At 39.7% G+C, this 19,804-nt stretch overlaps 1 protein-coding gene across 1 annotated transcript; it reads right to left on the bottom strand.

Moving 5' to 3' along the window:
• Positions 1-6,011: 6,011 nt before the first annotated feature.
• On the bottom strand, positions 6,012-18,922 carry LOC100892790. Its single transcript, XM_030997644.1, has 2 exons — positions 18,720-18,922; positions 6,012-8,886 (listed from the first exon to the last, which is right to left on the bottom strand). Exon 2 carries the CDS (start codon positions 8,846-8,848, stop codon positions 6,506-6,508), a length of 2,343 nt encoding a protein of 780 aa, XP_030853504.1. The 5' UTR covers positions 8,849-8,886; positions 18,720-18,922; the 3' UTR covers positions 6,012-6,505.
• Between the last annotated feature and the right edge of the window lie 882 nt (positions 18,923-19,804).

Below are 19,804 nucleotides of genomic sequence, written 5' to 3'. Positions count from 1 at the left end.
AATTAATTTTTTTGGTCCTGGAAATTAGAAAATTATGCCGACTGATATAGACATATATATATATATATATATATATATTTTTTTTTTTTTTTTTTTTTTTTTTTTTTTTTTTAATTAAAAACAAAATTGAGGGGGGGGGGGGGGTTAAACCAAAGGGTTACACCCCCAAAACACCTCCTGCGTACGCACTTGTACAATTAATGTATTTGATTGTGTTTTGGGGCAGAAAAAGAACAAAAAAACATTACAAAACAAAACAATTATTTTTTAAAATCTATTCGTTGATTGGACCTTAATTTTTGGCAATGCCTTTTTACTCTTTACTATTACGGAATAGTCCATTCAATCTTCTTCATTTTGATTAAAATATAACACCGACTGAGATTGCCACTAAGGGGAGGGGGGTATACGCCCAACCCCCGTATGTTCCGAATTGAGCCGATTATATTTCATAGGAAATTTATTATGTTTGTGTCCATAGAACATAGTTTTATATTATTGGCTATATTGACCTGCAATGTCAAGATGTAGGCAAACAAAATAAGAAAGCTCAGCAAAATATGCATCGTCCTTATTTACTTTAATTTTGTCATGACAAAAACAAATGACTAATGGCCGCGGTGATATTCAAATTTCATTTACAAATTTCAATTATCTCACTCTTTAATTTCTAAGTTTGAGATAAAGAGAAGACTCTTCAGTCAGGCTTTTTACGACATTGTCGGACAGGGGCGTGCATGACGGGGTCTTTGAGATGTATGGGCTTCCTCTTTAACATTCAGTGATGTTTTATTGTGCTAGCTATCAAAAAGAAGATCTTAATGCATGGTCTCCTTTTGCGATGGGGAGTGTGGGCACATGCCCTAATACAAAACAAACAAGTCATACCTTAAGTAAATACATCCACCACAAAATCATTTCCACTCCGGGCCAGGCAGTAATTTTGTTACTCCAAAAGGCACCTGGAAATGTCTTTTTGCTTGCCATTGAATTTTGGAGTAATTTACTTATCTTAGATTCGCCATTGCTAGGAATCAGTTGCCATCCCCACCCCCACAAATAAAATTAAAATGAGGTATATTTCTAATTCGATACCGCTAAATTACAAAATGTTGCTGAAATTGCATACTTTCGAGATTTTTCATCACTTTTTAGTAAATTATACTCTTTTATGCGTTTGATGGAAAATGACAATTTCCTAATTTTACAGTCGGGCAAGAAATATGCTTATTTAGAGGCCTACGTGTCAGGGCCGCGAAACGGCGGGGCTTAAGGGCCTCGAGTCCCCCCCCCCCCCCCCCCACACACTTTTTTTTGGAAAAAGTAAATTAAAGAGAAATAGAATGAAAGAGAGAAAGAAAGAAAAAATAGTGACCTGCCAGTTTCGAAAAAATAATGAGGTATCGAAATATATGCGATCTGACCGTGATGAATTGCCTCAAACGGTACCCCTAACCTTCCGGGGGCTCTGCCCCCTGGATTTCACATAAGGCCCTAAGGCGGACCCCTGGATGTTAATATGACAGTAATTTAATGCCTGAAACCCCTGAAGCCCCTGTAGCCCACGCCAAATAGTGTCTAGCGAGTGTCACAAATACAGTATCAAAAAATTGCTCATGTGACAGAAATTAAATGCCTCAAACCCCTAATATTATGGGGGCTTCGCCCCGTCGACCTCACCAGGGGCCCGTAGGCATCCCCTGAATGCTTATCTAACCGTTACAAAATGCCTTAAATCTCTGAGTTTCAGGAGCCCACGCCAATTAGTGACCTGCCAGTGTCATGAATAAGGTATCAAAATATGCTCATCTGACCGTTATTAAATGCCCATACCCCTGAACTTCAATTTACGCTACGCTCTACCTGAGAGTAAATACACTGTCGCTCATAAAGTTGGAATATTTTTGTTTTTCCTCAACTTATGGAATTATTTTAAAAATAAAAAAATCTTCTTGGCGGCCATGCATTATGGCTCAAGGCATGGGCACACAGAGGATTTTTTTTATGTTGGGGACCGAGGTAAAGTGCAATAAATTTTTGAATATTTATTGCATTAAAAAAAAAAAATAATATGGAAACTGCCCCCTACCCTAGCCCCCACTGCGTACAGTCATGGTTCAGTGACAAAAAATGGCCTCGTAACTGTGAGGCCCCAGGATCAAAACCGTGTCGATGTGCTCTATTAGTGCCCTTTTGTGGGGCATTAATCCTCATTACTGTCATTTATGACTTAAGGGCATAGGTCCCCTAGTTGATAAGCATAGTAGCATACACATGCTTTAGCAGTCACGCAAAACACACTTTGTCAAATTATTATTTAATAAAATCTAAGAATGTATACTATTATCTTTTAAATTATTTTTAAAATAATTCCATAAATTGGGGGAAAACAAAAATATTCCAACTTTATGAGCGACAGTGTAGTTAGCCACCCCACCTACTTTGAAAATCGTTCAGCGGGGCCTGCATGTACTGTAAGAGCGGGTGGTGTTCCAAATTTATTTTTCTGCCCCCCCCCCTCCAAACGCTTTTGCTCATTACGCTGCTGCTTTACCATTACGTACATGTACCAATATTTGGCTCGCATGATTTCAAATTTGGCCCCCCCCCCTAAGAAATCATGGCTCCGCGCCTGATTTGGATTACCAGAGTTCTTACATTATTTTATAACCGTCATGGTTTATTTAATGTATTTTCTTCTCATTTTTGTTTGTTTGTTTTGTTACTGATCACTATTATGCAGGATAATTAAGGTTTATTGCCGTTAAATGATACCAATATAATTTTCATCTTAAAAAAACATTGAATTTCGTCCCCACTCAATTTGTTCAGGGGGGGGGGGGTCGTCCCCCATTTGAAAAAGTGCAAAAATACTGACTAAAGACTGCAACACACTTTTAGACTCTGGAGGGCCCAAGAGTGTAACGTTTAAACAAATAAAAATCTTCTAAGCTCGCTCGTATAATATCGCCGCCTCTGGCTATCGGTATTCTATCACTATAGGCTATTTCAGCTGAACCTGTTACCAGTTGGCCTATTTATTATTATAACTCAAAACGAGTGTGGAGAGAGAGAGAGAGAGGGGGGGGGGGGGGAGAGAGAGCGAGAGAGAGAGAGAGAGAGAGAGAGAGAGAGAGAGAGAGAGAGAGAGAGAGAAGGTGCGTTTCCACAACTGTGAGCAAGATTCTGCAGCATGTCAATTATTAGTCTCTTACTTCAGCAATGAAAGCGTAATACTATAGTGTGCATGCCTGATGACTGCCGTCGGCGGGAGGAGAGAGGGGGGGGGGGGGGAATCGGAGGAGTAATAAGGATGCCGGGGTTTTGGGATCGGAGGGCTCGGGGGGGGGGGGGGGGGGGGGTCACTCCCAACATGAATCAGGCGCGGATTCAGGGGGGAGCACAGAGGGCACGTGCCCCCCCGGCCCCCAATTTTTTTTTGAAATCAGCCCCAAATTCGCAAAAAATGTAATGGCAAACAGGGACGTGCCCCCCCCCCCCCCGGCCGAAAAAAAAATTAGTGCGCACATTAAAAAAATGATGCAAAGTGACTAAAAGTGCCCCCTCCCACCCTACCCCGGCCTAACTGAGTGGAATTGCCGAAGTCATAGTGGGAAAGTAAGAGCCCCCCCCCCCCCCTATTGGAAATCATGGCCCAGTCTGTTCTCGTATTCAAAATAAAATCTTAATAAGAAAAAGTTGTTAATATTATATTGGAAAGCTAATTTTACAATTAGCGTTTCATTCCCAGAGTTTAATTTAGCCGCTGCGTTTTATAGGACATATTAATAGCCTTGGTTTACCAAGAAAATATTCAGGCTGTTGGACTATGCCTACCCCCCCCCCCCCACATACACACACCATTTCAAACCATTTTTTTTTGTTGGGGGGGGGGGGGGCTGTACCCTCTTCCTCACACTCACTTTATACCCCCCCCCCCCCACGTTCCGTCTCTCTCTCTCTCTCTGTCGTTCTCGGTCCCGCTATTTCCCTGTCCATGGCTATATCAGTCTCTGTCCCTCCCCCCCCCCTCTCTCATATCTTTGTCTGTTGATCCTCATCTCTTTCTCAATCCGTCTCTCTCTCTCTCTCTCTCTCTTTCTCTCCCTCTCTCTGTCACTACAACTTTGTCCCCCACACACTCACCCCCTTTCCTTACTCTCTCTGCATGTTCATCTCCCTTTGCATCTTTCTACACACACTATACGCAAAATAAAGCAGCAAAAATGTATAAAGAATTCTTAACATAGGCCTAGAGGCCTCGATAATTTATATGACGGTGCTGTCATGCGAGGATAATTAAAATCGAAACCATGAATATAACATATCAACACTTAGATGCCTAGCTTGTACAAAATGTATATAATATTATGAGGAGTCCTGCTCCACAAACAATGAGTAAGACGTGGATAATTATACATTCTCTGAATAATTTAAAAATAATATGTTAAGATAAACGTGTATTATGAAACTAAAATAGAATGATTATATCATTCAGCGGAATGTTGGAGTTGATGCTGTATTAATAATAGTAATGTGCCATTGATCAACGTTCAAAACAAAATTCACGGCACCGATAATCAGTACTGTATGAGCATTTGTTAATGATAACATTCAGGATAGACCTACATCTTATTATTTATTACCTTACTACTTCTTGCAATAACAAACATATCTGCACAGGTGTGTATTGTAAACTACATGTAGAGTGACATCTCAGTGTATATAGCGCCGTGGATCCAGGCGGTCACGTGGTGAAGTCACCTGACCAACAGAACAAGGCCATCCGGGTGAAACGTTGATGCAGACGAATGACCTTTTATTATTATAAGGGAGTTTACAGATAGCACATGGTACAAATGACCCCAAATATCTACAGATCTTTTACACATGGAGAAGTTCCACTTTGAGCATCTTAGAATAATAACTGCCAAAGTCCAAGATGTGCTTCATGAATACCATTTGTTTGAACTCTTGAAAAGAATACTTCCACCTGCGTATCATAGAATGTACCGTTGGTGCATAAATGAATAATGTTACATAACTTTCATGAGCGCATATCCAGTATTCATCTCTGTGGTTTTTACCATTTTGGTACAAATGACCTTTGTCAGCCCATGCGCCGATTGTATCTGTAAACTCCCTTATTATTATTAATTATCTATTTGGCAATTTCATAAAATTCATATACATCCAATATACATAAAGTTAAGACGTTATTATAACCAATTAAAAGAACGTTACTTATTGATTCGCAAGGGTGTTCCCCCTACCTATCTGCAAGAGAAAAAAGCTATTCAAGATTACTATGACAATCTTCCCTCCCGCCTAAGGGGGGGGGGGCATTCTTGGGAGCTCTAAATTCGTTGTGCTCGAAACAGAAATACATTGAAGTAATTTGCACATAGAACAGTATATTGTTAATATGTTTGTCATTGGCATGTCAGTTATACAAAGCAGAACATTGGGAAGTACATGTATATGCATTAAGTGATACAGAGACCCAGTATAAAAAGAAATGAAATTTGAGCCCTTTATAGTAAATATTAAAAAGAAAGGTAAACCAGAAATAGCTTCACCCTTTAGGACAGGTAGTCCTCATATAGTAAGTGGTTTTAGTATAGACATACTTGACTTTACTTAGAAACATTGAACATTGTAAGAAACTAAAATACCTGATGCAATAGGCTTACTCATAATACAGGCATAACTCCAGAAAATGTATACGCATTTTGTCGTCAGAAAAAGAAAAAGGTCAACATAATGCCCAATAATAATCAACCTCGTGACTTGTCAAGCAATATTACACCTATTAGACATTTAATATTTCACAGTGAATGGTAAGATTTAATGAAGTGTTTTGATAATAACGATTCTGTATGAATAGCACAGATGAAGTATTTAGGTCGAGTCTTGAGCGCTTAAAACCTTTTATTCATTTACTCATTTTAAACGATATTCTCCCCCCCCCATCCCCCCATCCCCCCATCCCCCCCCCCCCCCCCCCCCTCTGTCTCTCTTTCATGTTATCATTTAAATGGGGATGGAAGCGGGTAAGTATCACCCGTAACTACGCCATTTGTCATCTGTACATTTATTAGTTGAAATCTTGTATTGTGAGAATAAATATAATATATTTATTCTCACAATTATATTATGCTTAAGTTACATTAACCAGCATATTTTTGTGCATCTAAATTATAAACGAAATAATCGTGTATTGCACTTTGGTATTCAATAATTATCAAACCAAAATTTGTATATGCATCTATACAATTTAAATTTGATGATGTAGATTCAAACAAATTAATATGTATATGATAACTATATATTAATACTTTAATCGCTTTGGTTAATTCTCGCTATATACTCTGTACTTTACAAAAATACTAGTTTACATTTAATAGACTTTTTCACTAGATATATTATACGAGACGAAGGCATTATTAGTATATTGCTGTAGGCGCGATATATAGTACAACAATTAGAACGCTTAATACGAGTGTCAGGTTTTCAGTTGTATTATGTGGACGAGTGAAGTCGGGGCTATGTCGCGATACGACACCTTCTGCAACCGGATTATTCTACCAGCAAGGCGTGACAGAGTCATCCAACTTCTCTTGGAGTCCACAAGCCTTGCTCTCATCTCGAGTTCCAGCGATTCATCTTTGCACATGTCGAGGGCGGACCTCCCATTCGGAGTGTAGAGGTCAGCCAAGCCTCCGTAGCTTTGGAGGATGTCGACGAATTCCTGGCAGGAAAACCTGTTGTCATCGCCCGCTGTCCGATTACCATTCTGGACATCTTGGCCACATCCTTGGTTGCCAACCTCCATCAAGTGATGGAGAGGGGTGAATCCTCTTTTGTCCTGAGCGTTAGGATCTGCGCCACTCTTCAAGAGCAGTATCAAGACAGTTTTCAGTTCAGAGTGGCATGTAACGTCGCAGCTTGGAGATAGGTAGCCGGTGAGAATGGAATGGACCGCCGTCTGTTCGAGCTTATCTTTCACGTCCGGATCGGCGCCTTCAATAAGAAGCGTCTGAACTGCCAGCCGACATTCAACCGTCATGGCTGTCGAGTATCGGTCAAGGAGAACCTTCAAGGGTGTCTTACCTTCAGAATTCTTGGCGTTGATATCTTCACTACAGGAATGTAGTATTTGAAGAAGAGCGGAAAGACGCGTTGGGTGATCGAAACTACATGTACAGTGTTGGTCGTCACTTGAATTGGATTCGTCCTTTGGGATGTGTCTGCAAGCCACATGGAGAGAGTTGTCCCCGACCACAGCTCGATAGGGTTCACTCGTGCAAGACCCAAAAAGGTATGCATCCTCGCAGTGAGCATACGTGGCTAGTACTGACTTCTTGATGGCTCTTGTGGCAGACAGAAACCTCTCCGTTAACCTGCGGACATTTTCGATATCCGTGGAGCCGATGGACGGGTTACAGAGGCACAGATAGAGCAGGTACATTTGGGTAAGGTACAGCCAACGCAGTAGGAACCGTTTTTCAGATGGCTCGCTTTCGTAACATTCTTCAATAAATGTTACCACTGCTTCAGCAATCCTTTGGTCATCTTTCCGAGCCCATTGAGAGCTATGTTTGTAGGATCGAAACAATCCAAGCAGAAAGATGATCGTGTGCTCAAACTTTCTTTGTGTCAGACGGAGCTGCAGCCGCATCTTGTGGGTTAAGAGTGATATCGCTTGGCTATAGTGATGCTTGTTCTTTAAGTACAAGTAATACTCAATGATCAATGGCATTAGGTGATCCTCGTACGCGTTCGCGGGAAGAACTCTTTGTCGGGCCAGAATCAACTCTACGAGTAGACCTTCCCCGTGATTCTTCAATGCGTTTAACTCTTCAAAGGTCTGTGTCTCGACGTGGTAGAGTAGCCCTTCTTCTCGAATCTGGTTGGTGAACTTCCATAATGGAGGATCGTGTGATGTTCGCAACTTCATGCCAATTTCCAATTGCTTAAATGCCTTGTAGTGGGTCTCGTTTAGTTTGCATATGATTGAAAACTTGCCGTCGCGTTTGATTTTGTTGAAGTACAGAGAAGATGCAAGTAGTTCATGGTAGTCGGCCAAGTTGGCATCATCTACAGAAAAGTTACTCGCAAGGAACGAGAGCATTTCGGCATTGCCCTTGATGCAAGCAAGTTGAAGTGGGGTGAGGCCTAGGTTGTTCGGCTTCAACTTCGCTCCAGCTTTCACTAACCCCTTCAAAATATTCAGTCTGTCCCACGCCGATTCCTTCAACATCTCGTCAGTCTGTTGAATCGCGAAATGCAGTGCAGTATTACCATCGGGTGACGAAATGTTGACCATTGCGCCAAACTGCAAGAGGATCTTGACCATGTCTTGCGCCTGTGAGTTTCTCTTCTGACAAACAATCATCAACGGAGTGAGACCCTTGGTGTTCTTCAAGTTGACGTCGGCTCCACTGTGTATTAGAATCTTTAGAACCTGGGTGCCATTTGGCGTTTCTCCTCCACATACCCGATGTATGGGACATCCTCGGTCGGGATACTTGAGTTTCTTGCTTATGATTCTTAGAATACCGACGTTCCCACCAAGAACGCTCTGCATTAAAGGTGACGACTCCTCGTCCGTTTTTGCGTCGACAGTGACCCCGAAGTACTCCACGAGTTCGCGTACAACGTTCTCTTGTTTGAAGTGCACAGCGATATTGAGTACCGGCTCGACCACGATGGAATTATGTTCTAGAACCTTCCTCGCTTTCTTAAGGGTTACGTCTTGTAAGAGTCTTCGGATCTCCATGATATCCCCTCTCCGGGCTGCTTCGTACAGGTCCTTCGAAACCTTAGATGATATTACGTCATTCATGGTTGTCAATGAAGGGCTAATTACCCCTGATGATAAACCTGCAAGTGACGAGAAATAGACATTATTAGGAAGCTAATCAGGCGCGTCGCTAGACCATTTTGAAGAGGGGTAGGACCAAATTTGCATATTTACCACACGCAAAAGACATAACAACAATAATGAAAAATAACAATGATAAATATAAAAACAATTATAATAGTGATAATAATCACAATGATGATGATGATGATGATTTTTAAGATCAAGATATTTTCTTTTGCAACTTGCCAACAAGCTATATTAATTTAAATTGCTAAAAATGAAAGAAATTGTTTCATTAGGGAGGGTGTCACATCCACTGTAACTACCCCCTCCAATTTTGACGGTATTGTTAATTTTTGAATCACAATTTAAATTGCTATAGCTGAAAGAGATTGTTTCATTAGGTAGGATGTCATATCTACTGTAACTAACCCCTCCCCCCATTTTGACGCTCCTGTGAGTTTTTTAATCACAAAGCAGTATCATACTGGATATCATCGAATATCAACTAGACCTAGACGTAAACCCTTGCGATTGGGAAGAGACCTCGGTCTGTAATAGTCTGCTTTTGCGTTTGCTCGTTTGTTTTTGTTTTTTCAGACAGAGTATGTCGATTGAACTTTACAAGTTCACAATATTTCAATGTGATAAATTAAACACAAGGGAAAGCATGAGATACAAGACGGAAGTTTTATTCTTGTTTTATGACTGGGACCCGATTCTAATTTGACTATTTCCCCTCTTCTTTTTTTCTCTCTCTCTCTCTTTGTTGTTGTTGTTGTTCTTCTTCTTCTTTAAAACTGTATCTATTAGAAAAAGGACCTGTTCGAATATCAAGTAAAATGATACGGGCCTACTATGAAGTTTGAATAGTATTATTTCATATTCATTTCAGCAGAGACGATAGCCAAAATGATATCTTTAATTTGGGCCTTCCTATATAGTGTAGTGTACCATAATGATTTATCAGCGCAAAAAAAATAAATGTGTGAGTGCCAATGAAGAAATTCCTTTGCACTTTATATTCCTTTCCCAAGACACTTCAAAATAAAAAGAATCTCTGAGAAATGAGTAGGCCCGTGTTTTTATTAAAAACAAATCGAAAAGAAATGTAATGCATCACATCAATGAAAGACATCTCGATTTAATGACAACATGCTCGTATCAACAATTAGCCTATCGTGGTAAAGAAGACGAATTGATGAATTAGTTGGTCAAAAGAAAATTGATCGGCGAATCAATGCTTTGAAACATAACATTTTTTCCCGCCAGAATATGTATCATTTTTTGTCCACAGCTTCAGTCCAGGGGTTGGATCTAATACGTAGGATCATTTTATTTCCCGGTATCATGTTTCTTTTGACCAATTCGGCCCTTGGATTTGCCTATATCGCTGGTGTCAGTAATAATGATCTACGTGAGTGCTGTATGTTGATCATAAAGGGCTACCAGGTTTGTGACTAAGCGCAGAACAGAATAGTATTCGTAATAATTGCTAACCAAGTTGTGGAGGCTGATACTGTTATTCAATTTGAAGATAGGCTAGATAATTCAATTACAGGCCCGTTGCATTAAGCCTACAATAATGATGGTAACTTATTTGCCATTAATGCTAATTTACATGTACATGAAAACTTTGATTAAATTTATTGGCTGATGAATAATGTTGCCATATGTTAGTTGATGCCAAAATTAACCATCAATATTATTGTAAGCTTAACGTACACAGGGCCCTGGAGGGCCGAACATAATTATTAATAGAGGTGTAGCGGCTCTTACATGCCCTACTTTCACCGTACATTCATGTCTCCTGTATTTTTCCATCACGGTATTTATTTATATTCATTATTCGTACCACGCGTGTTCATTCCTCCAATCGAGCATCGTGGTTCCGCGCATCGTTCACCCGCGTATTTTCATCACCACGAGGTTTTCTTCACTCCCGCTTACACCTCGGTCGAGTCAACAACTCCTGCTTACATCTCAGTTGAGTCAACACGTTTCTGCATGATTTCTTCTCCGGGCTTGATTCTACCGTGCCTTTCACCTCTATCGTATCGGCACATCTTCACTTTCTCTGCCGTGTTCATCGGGCTGCAGTCTTCCAGTGGAACAGTTAAATCTAGTTCCGACATATATGGTGCTTGGTTATCCGCTGGGAGTTGCCAGTTTCTTCACCGGTAGTCTTTCACTCACATGAGCTCGACTCACCGCAGCTCATCTAAACATTCACCATCAAAGTTCGGCTCATCAATCGAGCGACTCACCGTCTCAGCACCACTACTAGACCAGCTTATGGTCGTTTTAATCTGTTGCCCTTTCCCGAATGCGCGCGCGTGTATGATATGCGTACTCCCCACGAATTCACCTTCCCCGAAAAAAACGACCAGCTAATCTCGGCAGCGAGGTCCGAATTTAATGAGCAGTAACCCCATGACCCCGCTTCCCAAATAAGGATCCTCTCATGAATGATGTATGTTTCGTTCCGATCAGTTGGCCTTGCTCAGGTGATCGGCCTGTGTATGCGTGCCTGTGAGCCCTGGGAGCTGGGTGTATGTTGGTGAATGTGAAAGTTATGTGCAATGCTACAGTATTTGTTATTTGCGTGCAGCACATGCACTATTGTCCCAATATATTAAGCATGCATACATCGTATTGGATAAAAGTTGACTAGCAATTGAAACTGAGTTTGCCAATTATTCATTCATTCAAAATGGTTCATTTCAAATAAAACTTTCATCGCGGCGTTTAGCCGAATTACAAAAGTTTACAAACAAAATTAATAACACATAATGTAATTTATATAACATAGAACATAGCATAACATGATATATTGAATTTGTAAAATAAATCAGTATAAATACGAGAAATATAGCTTATTGCAACAAATGGAAACATAAATTAGAAAGAAATCTGAATGATAGCACTGAAATCATGTGAAAGAAGGACTAAGGTAATTTAGCAATGAGACCTGTTAGGTGGTGTATGATTTGTGATACTGCCCTAGTTACCTGCAAACACTACATTAATATAAATTCTACGAAAACTTCAAGGAGTGGCTTACAGAAAAGTTTTAAAGACATATTTGGTGACTTTTCTACAAACAAATCGCAGCATGTATGCGACAAATGTGTGAAGAAAGTTATAAATGTACACTCCATGAGAAGTCAACAAGTCGAACTAATCTACGAACGGACACTTCAAAACCACACCGTAATTGCCTCTTCTAGCTCTTCTAGCCCTTCTACTCCAAAAAGGAAAGCAACGACACCCAAAAGCAAAAAAGGGTCAAATTCGGAGAATAAAAGAGAAGCTTGTTTTTCACCTGGCCGGCACACCACCAACAAAGGTAAATATTCAAACAAACACATTTAAATTTCATCTCTAGATCTAGGTGTACCTTTCTTGTCGGACCAAAATCCTTCATCGCTTGGTCGAACTGTAAAAAAAAGGTGCAATGTCATGAATGTAGGCCTACTCGATTTTGCGTCTTGTGACAATCTTTGATTTGTTTTTGTTCTTTACTGTTCCCTTTCTATAGCTTTCTTCCCCCTTAAAAAAAAAAAATTCCCTTTTTTTCTGCTACTTAATTCAATAGGCTACAGTGAAATGAAAATCTTTGAAATTAGTTATGTTTGAAGACTCTTACTTGCATTATTGTGATACAAATATTGTATTCCTGAATGTATATGATTTTTTTTTGCAAATCAGCACCATCACCTAGATCTATGTTTTTGTATTTTTTAACAAGCAATATTCATACTGAATGTGTATTTTGGTATCCTTACAGCATGTTACTAAAAGGCTACATGTTTCTGGAACACCCAAGTCCAAGACGAGGATCAACTTCCAGCCATTGATTGAAAATGAATCTTCAATTGATCCAATGCCACAACGAGGAAAACAAGTTCAGGTGGGGTTTATGAATTTTGTTGGTTTGATTGACTCCCTGGCAATAATGTTTTATTTTTTTAATCCATGCATTCATCTGACATTTGGTGTTAGACCAAGGAGTGCCAGTAACTCCTTGGTTAGACTGCAGAATCATATATAAAGGCCAAGTCCAGTCCAAGAATTTCTTGGTATTTATAAAAGCAGACAAAATAATGGACAAACAGATTTTTTTAAAGTTTGAGGAAAATCAGAATGATGTTAAATATATATATATATGCAAATATAGGGAATACTATAGGTAGGCCCTAAAGTTGTTTCATTAGGAGAAAATGGAAACTATTTTCTTTCTCCCTTAATATCTCAGGTCATCAGTATTATATGCACTTAAATATGACAGTTGTTTATTAAAGGTACTATGTTCCATTCGCAGGCCCAAATATGAAAAGGTTAAATTAGAACGGCATTTGAAAGAGCTAATTTAGAACTTCCCTCAAAACGAGCTTTTGTTTTATATTACCCACAAATTTCTTTTTTTAATAAATATTTGCGTTGTATGTTAATCATATTTCAGATCGATTAGCATAATTATGTTGATTTTTCAAACACTGTGGATGTATATTTTGACATTACCTGCTTTATAAATGTATTCATATTATATATTGATTTTCTTTTTTGCTATTCATACTAGCTCATGTTTTCGATAGAACTGGCCTTATTTTTTCTTTGATGATTGATTTGTTTTGCTTATTTTATTACTCATTCCTTATAGGTAAACAGCCAGTACTATTGCTTCAAAGATGCATACCTACAAATACTTTGCTTTCAAAATGTGATATCATGATAGACATGTTATAATCATTGGAATGACTTTTCTCCAAATCTCAATTTTTGTGTCACTTAATTTGTATGAAAGCCATACAAAGAAGGAAGTAGCTAGATTCTCCTTTGAATTTGAAGTAACTTTACACCCAATGATTGTTAATTTAAGCTACATATAAGCTTACCTCATTTACAGGTTATAACAGTTTACTTTGATGTTATTAACATGTTTTGCAGATGATAACATGCTTTAACTATTATTCTCGTTGCCAATTTTTTGTCTTCAAAAGATAATCAGTATTCCACATACATTGTTGTACCTTTTATGCAAGTACACTAATGCTTAGCACTGTTCTTGCCCATAGTCCTTGATGGCAAATTACATCTTAAATCATGCACTACAGTGTGAGATACTATTCTGCAAAGGGTAAGGAATTCATTGTAGGCTATTCAGTGTTTAACCCATTTGCGACAACAATGAGAGTCCTGAATTTCATGTTTATATATTTCTGTTTATCTTGAAGTGATTGGGGACATAATAGACTTCAAAATGGGGGTGTTTCTTCAAGTGCCTTGTCAGTGATTTTGACTGACAAATTCGCTCTCAGCTAATCAGATGCAAGGATTTCAGTAAAAAATAACAGTTTGTCTGTAAAAATCACTGACAAGACAATTGATTAAATGCTTTCTAGTTTGAAACATGTCATCTGTTACTAGTGTAGTTCCTTATAGCATATGAAGTTGAAGTCTGTAAATTGGAATAAAAATATCTTGGTGAAATGATTACATGCACTACTTTGTGTTTACATCATGTTCAGAGTGTGTGTGTGTGTGTTGATTGAATGACGGAACAACGAAATTGTTAGCAATTTATACTGCTTTGTAGTTGTTTTCATTGCCCGGAATTCACACTGGTGGTTTAGATTTAGATTTAGGGTTAAAGGGTCAAGGAACTGACATTGCAAATTGCCTGTAGGTTTACGATCGTTGTAAGATTGCGCAATGACCGAATCTTTTGATGGGCATGAGTGGGAACCAATCACAACTAAGCAAGGTCTGACCAAGGTGAAGTGGGAGGAATAAAAGTTCCCCCTGAATTTAGGGGGAACTTGCCAAGGGGTACTGGACTGTTCTCAGGCTCTGTTTCCGTACGTGCATATTATGGTGTACTAGTAATATGTGAGCGCGCACGGATCATGTAGAGAACAGTCCAGGCAGTGGACTACACCACTACCGGCTTTGATGTCTGCATTTTCTTCTTTGGCCTCCGACATCAAGCGACTCACTGCTTTCGTCATCGAGCGCCACACATCTCTTCTCTTCTCTTCTATTCTCGCCCGAGAGCTCCATCTACCTTCATCATCATCACGAGCGTCGGCGACGACATCGCGTTCTTCACGGTTCTTCAACCACGTCAACGAAGTCGCGTTTCCGCCATCAAGCCTCCGCACATTTCATCGCGTGAGCCCCTTCCTTCGTTCTCAACTCTCTTCATCTTCATTGGACTTTCGGCTTCATTTCTACTATTGTCGTAAGCTCTATTTATGTACATCGCATTTATTCATGTTCATTCTCACCTTTGATCATTCATATTTCTACATTGGTGACCCCGCGTTTACTTGGAAGCTTGGTTGTACGCTTTTATTGTTCCCTGACTTTTTGGACTTAGCAATGTTTTATAAAATGTTTTCATTCTGGATTATGTATCGAATGTTTTTTATGCTCTTGCATTTATACACGTTTATTCGATGCATACCATGTCAATACTCACTGTTCTATTTTTTGGCAACTAAACAGCCGTTCGCATACCATGCTTGTTGTATTACATTTTTTCAACATGCCATGCTTGTACATTTCTTAGGCTGTTGTAAATTACTGCATACACTATACAATACATGCACTTTTACATTTTTATCAGCCATTGATTTTTGTGACATTTTGTACTTTGCTCATTTATATCTTTTTCGCCTCTCATCTGTGTATTGCATACACAGCTTCAATTCTGGCAGGGGAGTAATGTAGCGGCTCTTACATGCCCTACTTTCACCGTACATTCATGTCTCCTGTATTTTTCCATCACGGTATTTATTTATATTCATTATTCGTACCACGCGTGTTCATTCCTCCAATCGAGCATCGTGGTTCCGCGCATCGTTCACCCGCGTATTTTCATCACCACGAGGTTTTCTTCACTCCCGCTTACACCTCGGTCGAGTCAACAACTCCTGCTTACATCTCAGTTGAGTCAACACGTTTCTGCATGATTTCTTCTCCGGGCTTGATTCTACCGTGCCTTTCACCTCTATCGTATCGGCACATCTTCACTTTCTCTGCCGTGTTCATCGGGCTGCAGTCTTCCAGTGGAACAGTTAAATCTAGTTCCGACATATATGGTGCTTGGTTATCCGCTGGGAGTTGCCAGTTTCTTCACCGGTAGTCTTTCACTCACATGAGCTCGACTCACCGCAGCTCATCTAAACATTCACCATCAAAGTTCGGCTCATCAATCGAGCGACTCACCGTCTCAGCACCACTACCGGCTTTGATGTCTGCATTTTCTTCTTTGGCCTCCGACATCAAGCGACTCACTGCTTTCGTCATCGAGCGCCACACATCTCTTCTCTTCTCTTCTATTCTCGCCCGAGAGCTCCATCTACCTTCATCATCATCACGAGCGTCGGCGACGACATCGCGTTCTTCACGGTTCTTCAACCACGTCAACGAAGTCGCGTTTCCGCCATCAAGCCTCCGCACATTTCATCGCGTGAGCCCCTTCCTTCGTTCTCAACTCTCTTCATCTTCATTGGACTTTCGGCTTCATTTCTACTATTGTCGTAAGCTCTATTTATGTACATCGCATTTATTCATGTTCATTCTCACCTTTGATCATTCATATTTCTACATTGGTGACCCCGCGTTTACTTGGAAGCTTGGTTGTACGCTTTTATTGTTCCCTGACTTTTTGGACTTAGCAATGTTTTATAAAATGTTTTCATTCTGGATTATGTATCGAATGTTTTTTATGCTCTTGCATTTATACACGTTTATTCGATGCATACCATGTCAATACTCACTGTTCTATTTTTTGGCAACTAAACAGCCGTTCGCATACCATGCTTGTTGTATTACATTTTTTCAACATGCCATGCTTGTACATTTCTTAGGCTGTTGTAAATTACTGCATACACTATACAATACATGCACTTTTACATTTTTATCAGCCATTGATTTTTGTGACATTTTGTACTTTGCTCATTTATATCTTTTTCGCCTCTCATCTGTGTATTGCATACACAGCTTCAATTCTGGCAGGGGAGTAATGTAGCGGCTCTTACATGCCCTACTTTCACCGTACATTCATGTCTCCTGTATTTTTCCATCACGGTATTTATTTATATTCATTATTCGTACCACGCGTGTTCATTCCTCCAATCGAGCATCGTGGTTCCGCGCATCGTTCACCCGCGTATTTTCATCACCACGAGGTTTTCTTCACTCCCGCTTACACCTCGGTCGAGTCAACAACTCCTGCTTACATCTCAGTTGAGTCAACACGTTTCTGCATGATTTCTTCTCCGGGCTTGATTCTACCGTGCCTTTCACCTCTATCGTATCGGCACATCTTCACTTTCTCTGCCGTGTTCATCGGGCTGCAGTCTTCCAGTGGAACAGTTAAATCTAGTTCCGACATATATGGTGCTTGGTTATCCGCTGGGAGTTGCCAGTTTCTTCACCGGTAGTCTTTCACTCACATGAGCTCGACTCACCGCAGCTCATCTAAACATTCACCATCAAAGTTCGGCTCATCAATCGAGCGACTCACCGTCTCAGCACCACTACCGGCTTTGATGTCTGCATTTTCTTCTTTGGCCTCCGACATCAAGCGACTCACTGCTTTCGTCATCGAGCGCCACACATCTCTTCTCTTCTCTTCTATTCTCGCCCGAGAGCTCCATCTACCTTCATCATCATCACGAGCGTCGGCGACGACATCGCGTTCTTCACGGTTCTTCAACCACGTCAACGAAGTCGCGTTTCCGCCATCAAGCCTCCGCACATTTCATCGCGTGAGCCCCTTCCTTCGTTCTCAACTCTCTTCATCTTCATTGGACTTTCGGCTTCATTTCTACTATTGTCGTAAGCTCTATTTATGTACATCGCATTTATTCATGTTCATTATCATCATTGATCATTATGTAATCTCCGTGCAATATTCACATTTACCATTTATGCATTTTCATTCCGATTCTTCGGCTCGTGCTTGGCTACACTTTGCAAGTGTACGGCCAGCCTCATCAGTACCCAATAAACATAACGAAAAGGGAATACTTTTTTGTATGTATTTTATTGCCAGTGTAACCTTGTTTCCTCGTAGCTAAAATAAAATAAAGAGTTATGTTGTGTGACGAGTGAACACGCTTTCAAATATCCATTCACAATACCTCACACTCATATCTCTACAGAGGTATTATCTCAACCTGCGTCCATGCAGCTAGGGGCCCGTCGTATAAAGAGTTGATATTAGATATCAATCGCAACTTATTTATGATTCTGCCGATTGATATCAATCGAAATTAGTAAGAGACATGACACTATACAGATTTGCGACTGATTGCAAGTCCTCGTCGTCGAGGACTTGCGATTGATTTGGATCAATCGCAACTCTTTATAAGACGGCCGGGACCAAGAGTCAACCTGAAGTAAGTATAAGATTATACCACAGGCCCTAGTACAATTATAATATGCAACAGTATTATCATGCATGATCAAAATGATTGAATTCACGTTCCATGTATGAACTATATCATAATGATCCCTTATTCACGTCAGGTTTATGCGGTATATACCATATCCATCATCCAGTCGATCATAACAATAACCATACTGAATTTACGATACACCGTGCACTGAACTCGATCATGTTCGAGGTAATATAAATATATCCATGAGGCATGATGGTGCCACTGCATTGCTGTGTATATAGGACGAATGGCGTAATATTATAACGGGCGCAATTCGGTGACAGATATATGAATAACCATGGAGTTACTAGCCTAGTAACTCCATGGAATAACAGACTGTTAAAAAGATATAGTACCCGCATTCACCTGTCAACGTTATGGTATATTATACTCACCACGTGATCTCAGTTTTCAAACCGTAAGGAAATCACCGTTTTGTATGTATGCTATATGTGAGACGACGTATAGTTTCCTTATGGCATGGCTGTATGCCGCCATTCAGAGGTTTTTGTTTGTGTCTGCATCTATGTGCTATATGAGAGAATACACACGACACCCCACAGTGTGTACATACACTTCGGGTCGGGTTACCTAGGTAAAGTGTGTGTGTGAAAAGGGTTCATGATTCTTATCCAAAATCAATTAGAATGATTATGAATTTCCAAGGGAAGTTTGTAAGACTAGCAGCTAAATTTTTAATCAACGTTTGTGCATGCATGACCCAGAGAAAAAGATGAAAGAAAATTAAAATCGTCTTTTTAAGATTTATAAGAATATGCATAGACCTATATAGATTATATATATATATTATATGGAATATATATATATATATATATATATATATTTCAGAGTTCATGTATTGGCTTGACGAGACATAAATGATAATGTAATGCATTTGATACAAGACTCAACACAAAGTGTTCGCATGTATCTAAAGTTCATAGTCGTATATCGATCCGTATGGTAAACCAGGGGTATGAGAGTTTAAAACACCTCCCTGGGTAAACATATTCGCACACATTGTAAGAAAAACAACAAATAATTTCCTCATGTGCTTTATCATCATTCTGAAATACGAGAATATTAGTATGTTTCGCCTACTTTTGTACGCGGTCTTGATAAAAGTCTACGAATGCAACTTGATATGAATGGCAAACGCTCTTTTGTGACGCCCGAGAGGTCAAAGTCCACGACTCATGCATATTCATATCCTGTTCGCCATAGCGATGCTCCGAGTCTAGTAGTGCTACAAATTTTACGTATTTTACTCTTTAATTGTCTTTTTTAGAGAGGAATATTTTATTAGCATTTAAACTTACATTTGTTATATCTTTTTGTATGAGGATATTTGTCAAAAATATTTGTTATCATAGGAAAATTAATTTATTTAACATAGATTGAGGAGGGTTTAGTGAATTACTAACCATAACAAAATAGTGTCTTTACATGTTAAGATACTTTGCGATTTCCTCTTGAAAGC

Source organism: Strongylocentrotus purpuratus, unplaced genomic scaffold (assembly GCF_000002235.5).
Source record: "Strongylocentrotus purpuratus isolate Spur 01 unplaced genomic scaffold, Spur_5.0 spur5_scaffold_4, whole genome shotgun sequence".
In the NCBI taxonomy this organism is placed as follows: domain Eukaryota; kingdom Metazoa; phylum Echinodermata; class Echinoidea; order Camarodonta; family Strongylocentrotidae; genus Strongylocentrotus; species Strongylocentrotus purpuratus.
The sequence above is the reverse complement of the archived record's forward strand: the minus strand, read 5'-3'. Positions and strand labels throughout refer to the sequence as shown.

Bases quoted from the DNA above. Each gene is read 5' to 3' on its own strand.
- LOC100892790 (XM_030997644.1), bottom strand. From the start codon at position 8,848: ATGAATGACGTAATATCATCTAAGGTTTCGAAGGACCTGTACGAAGCA.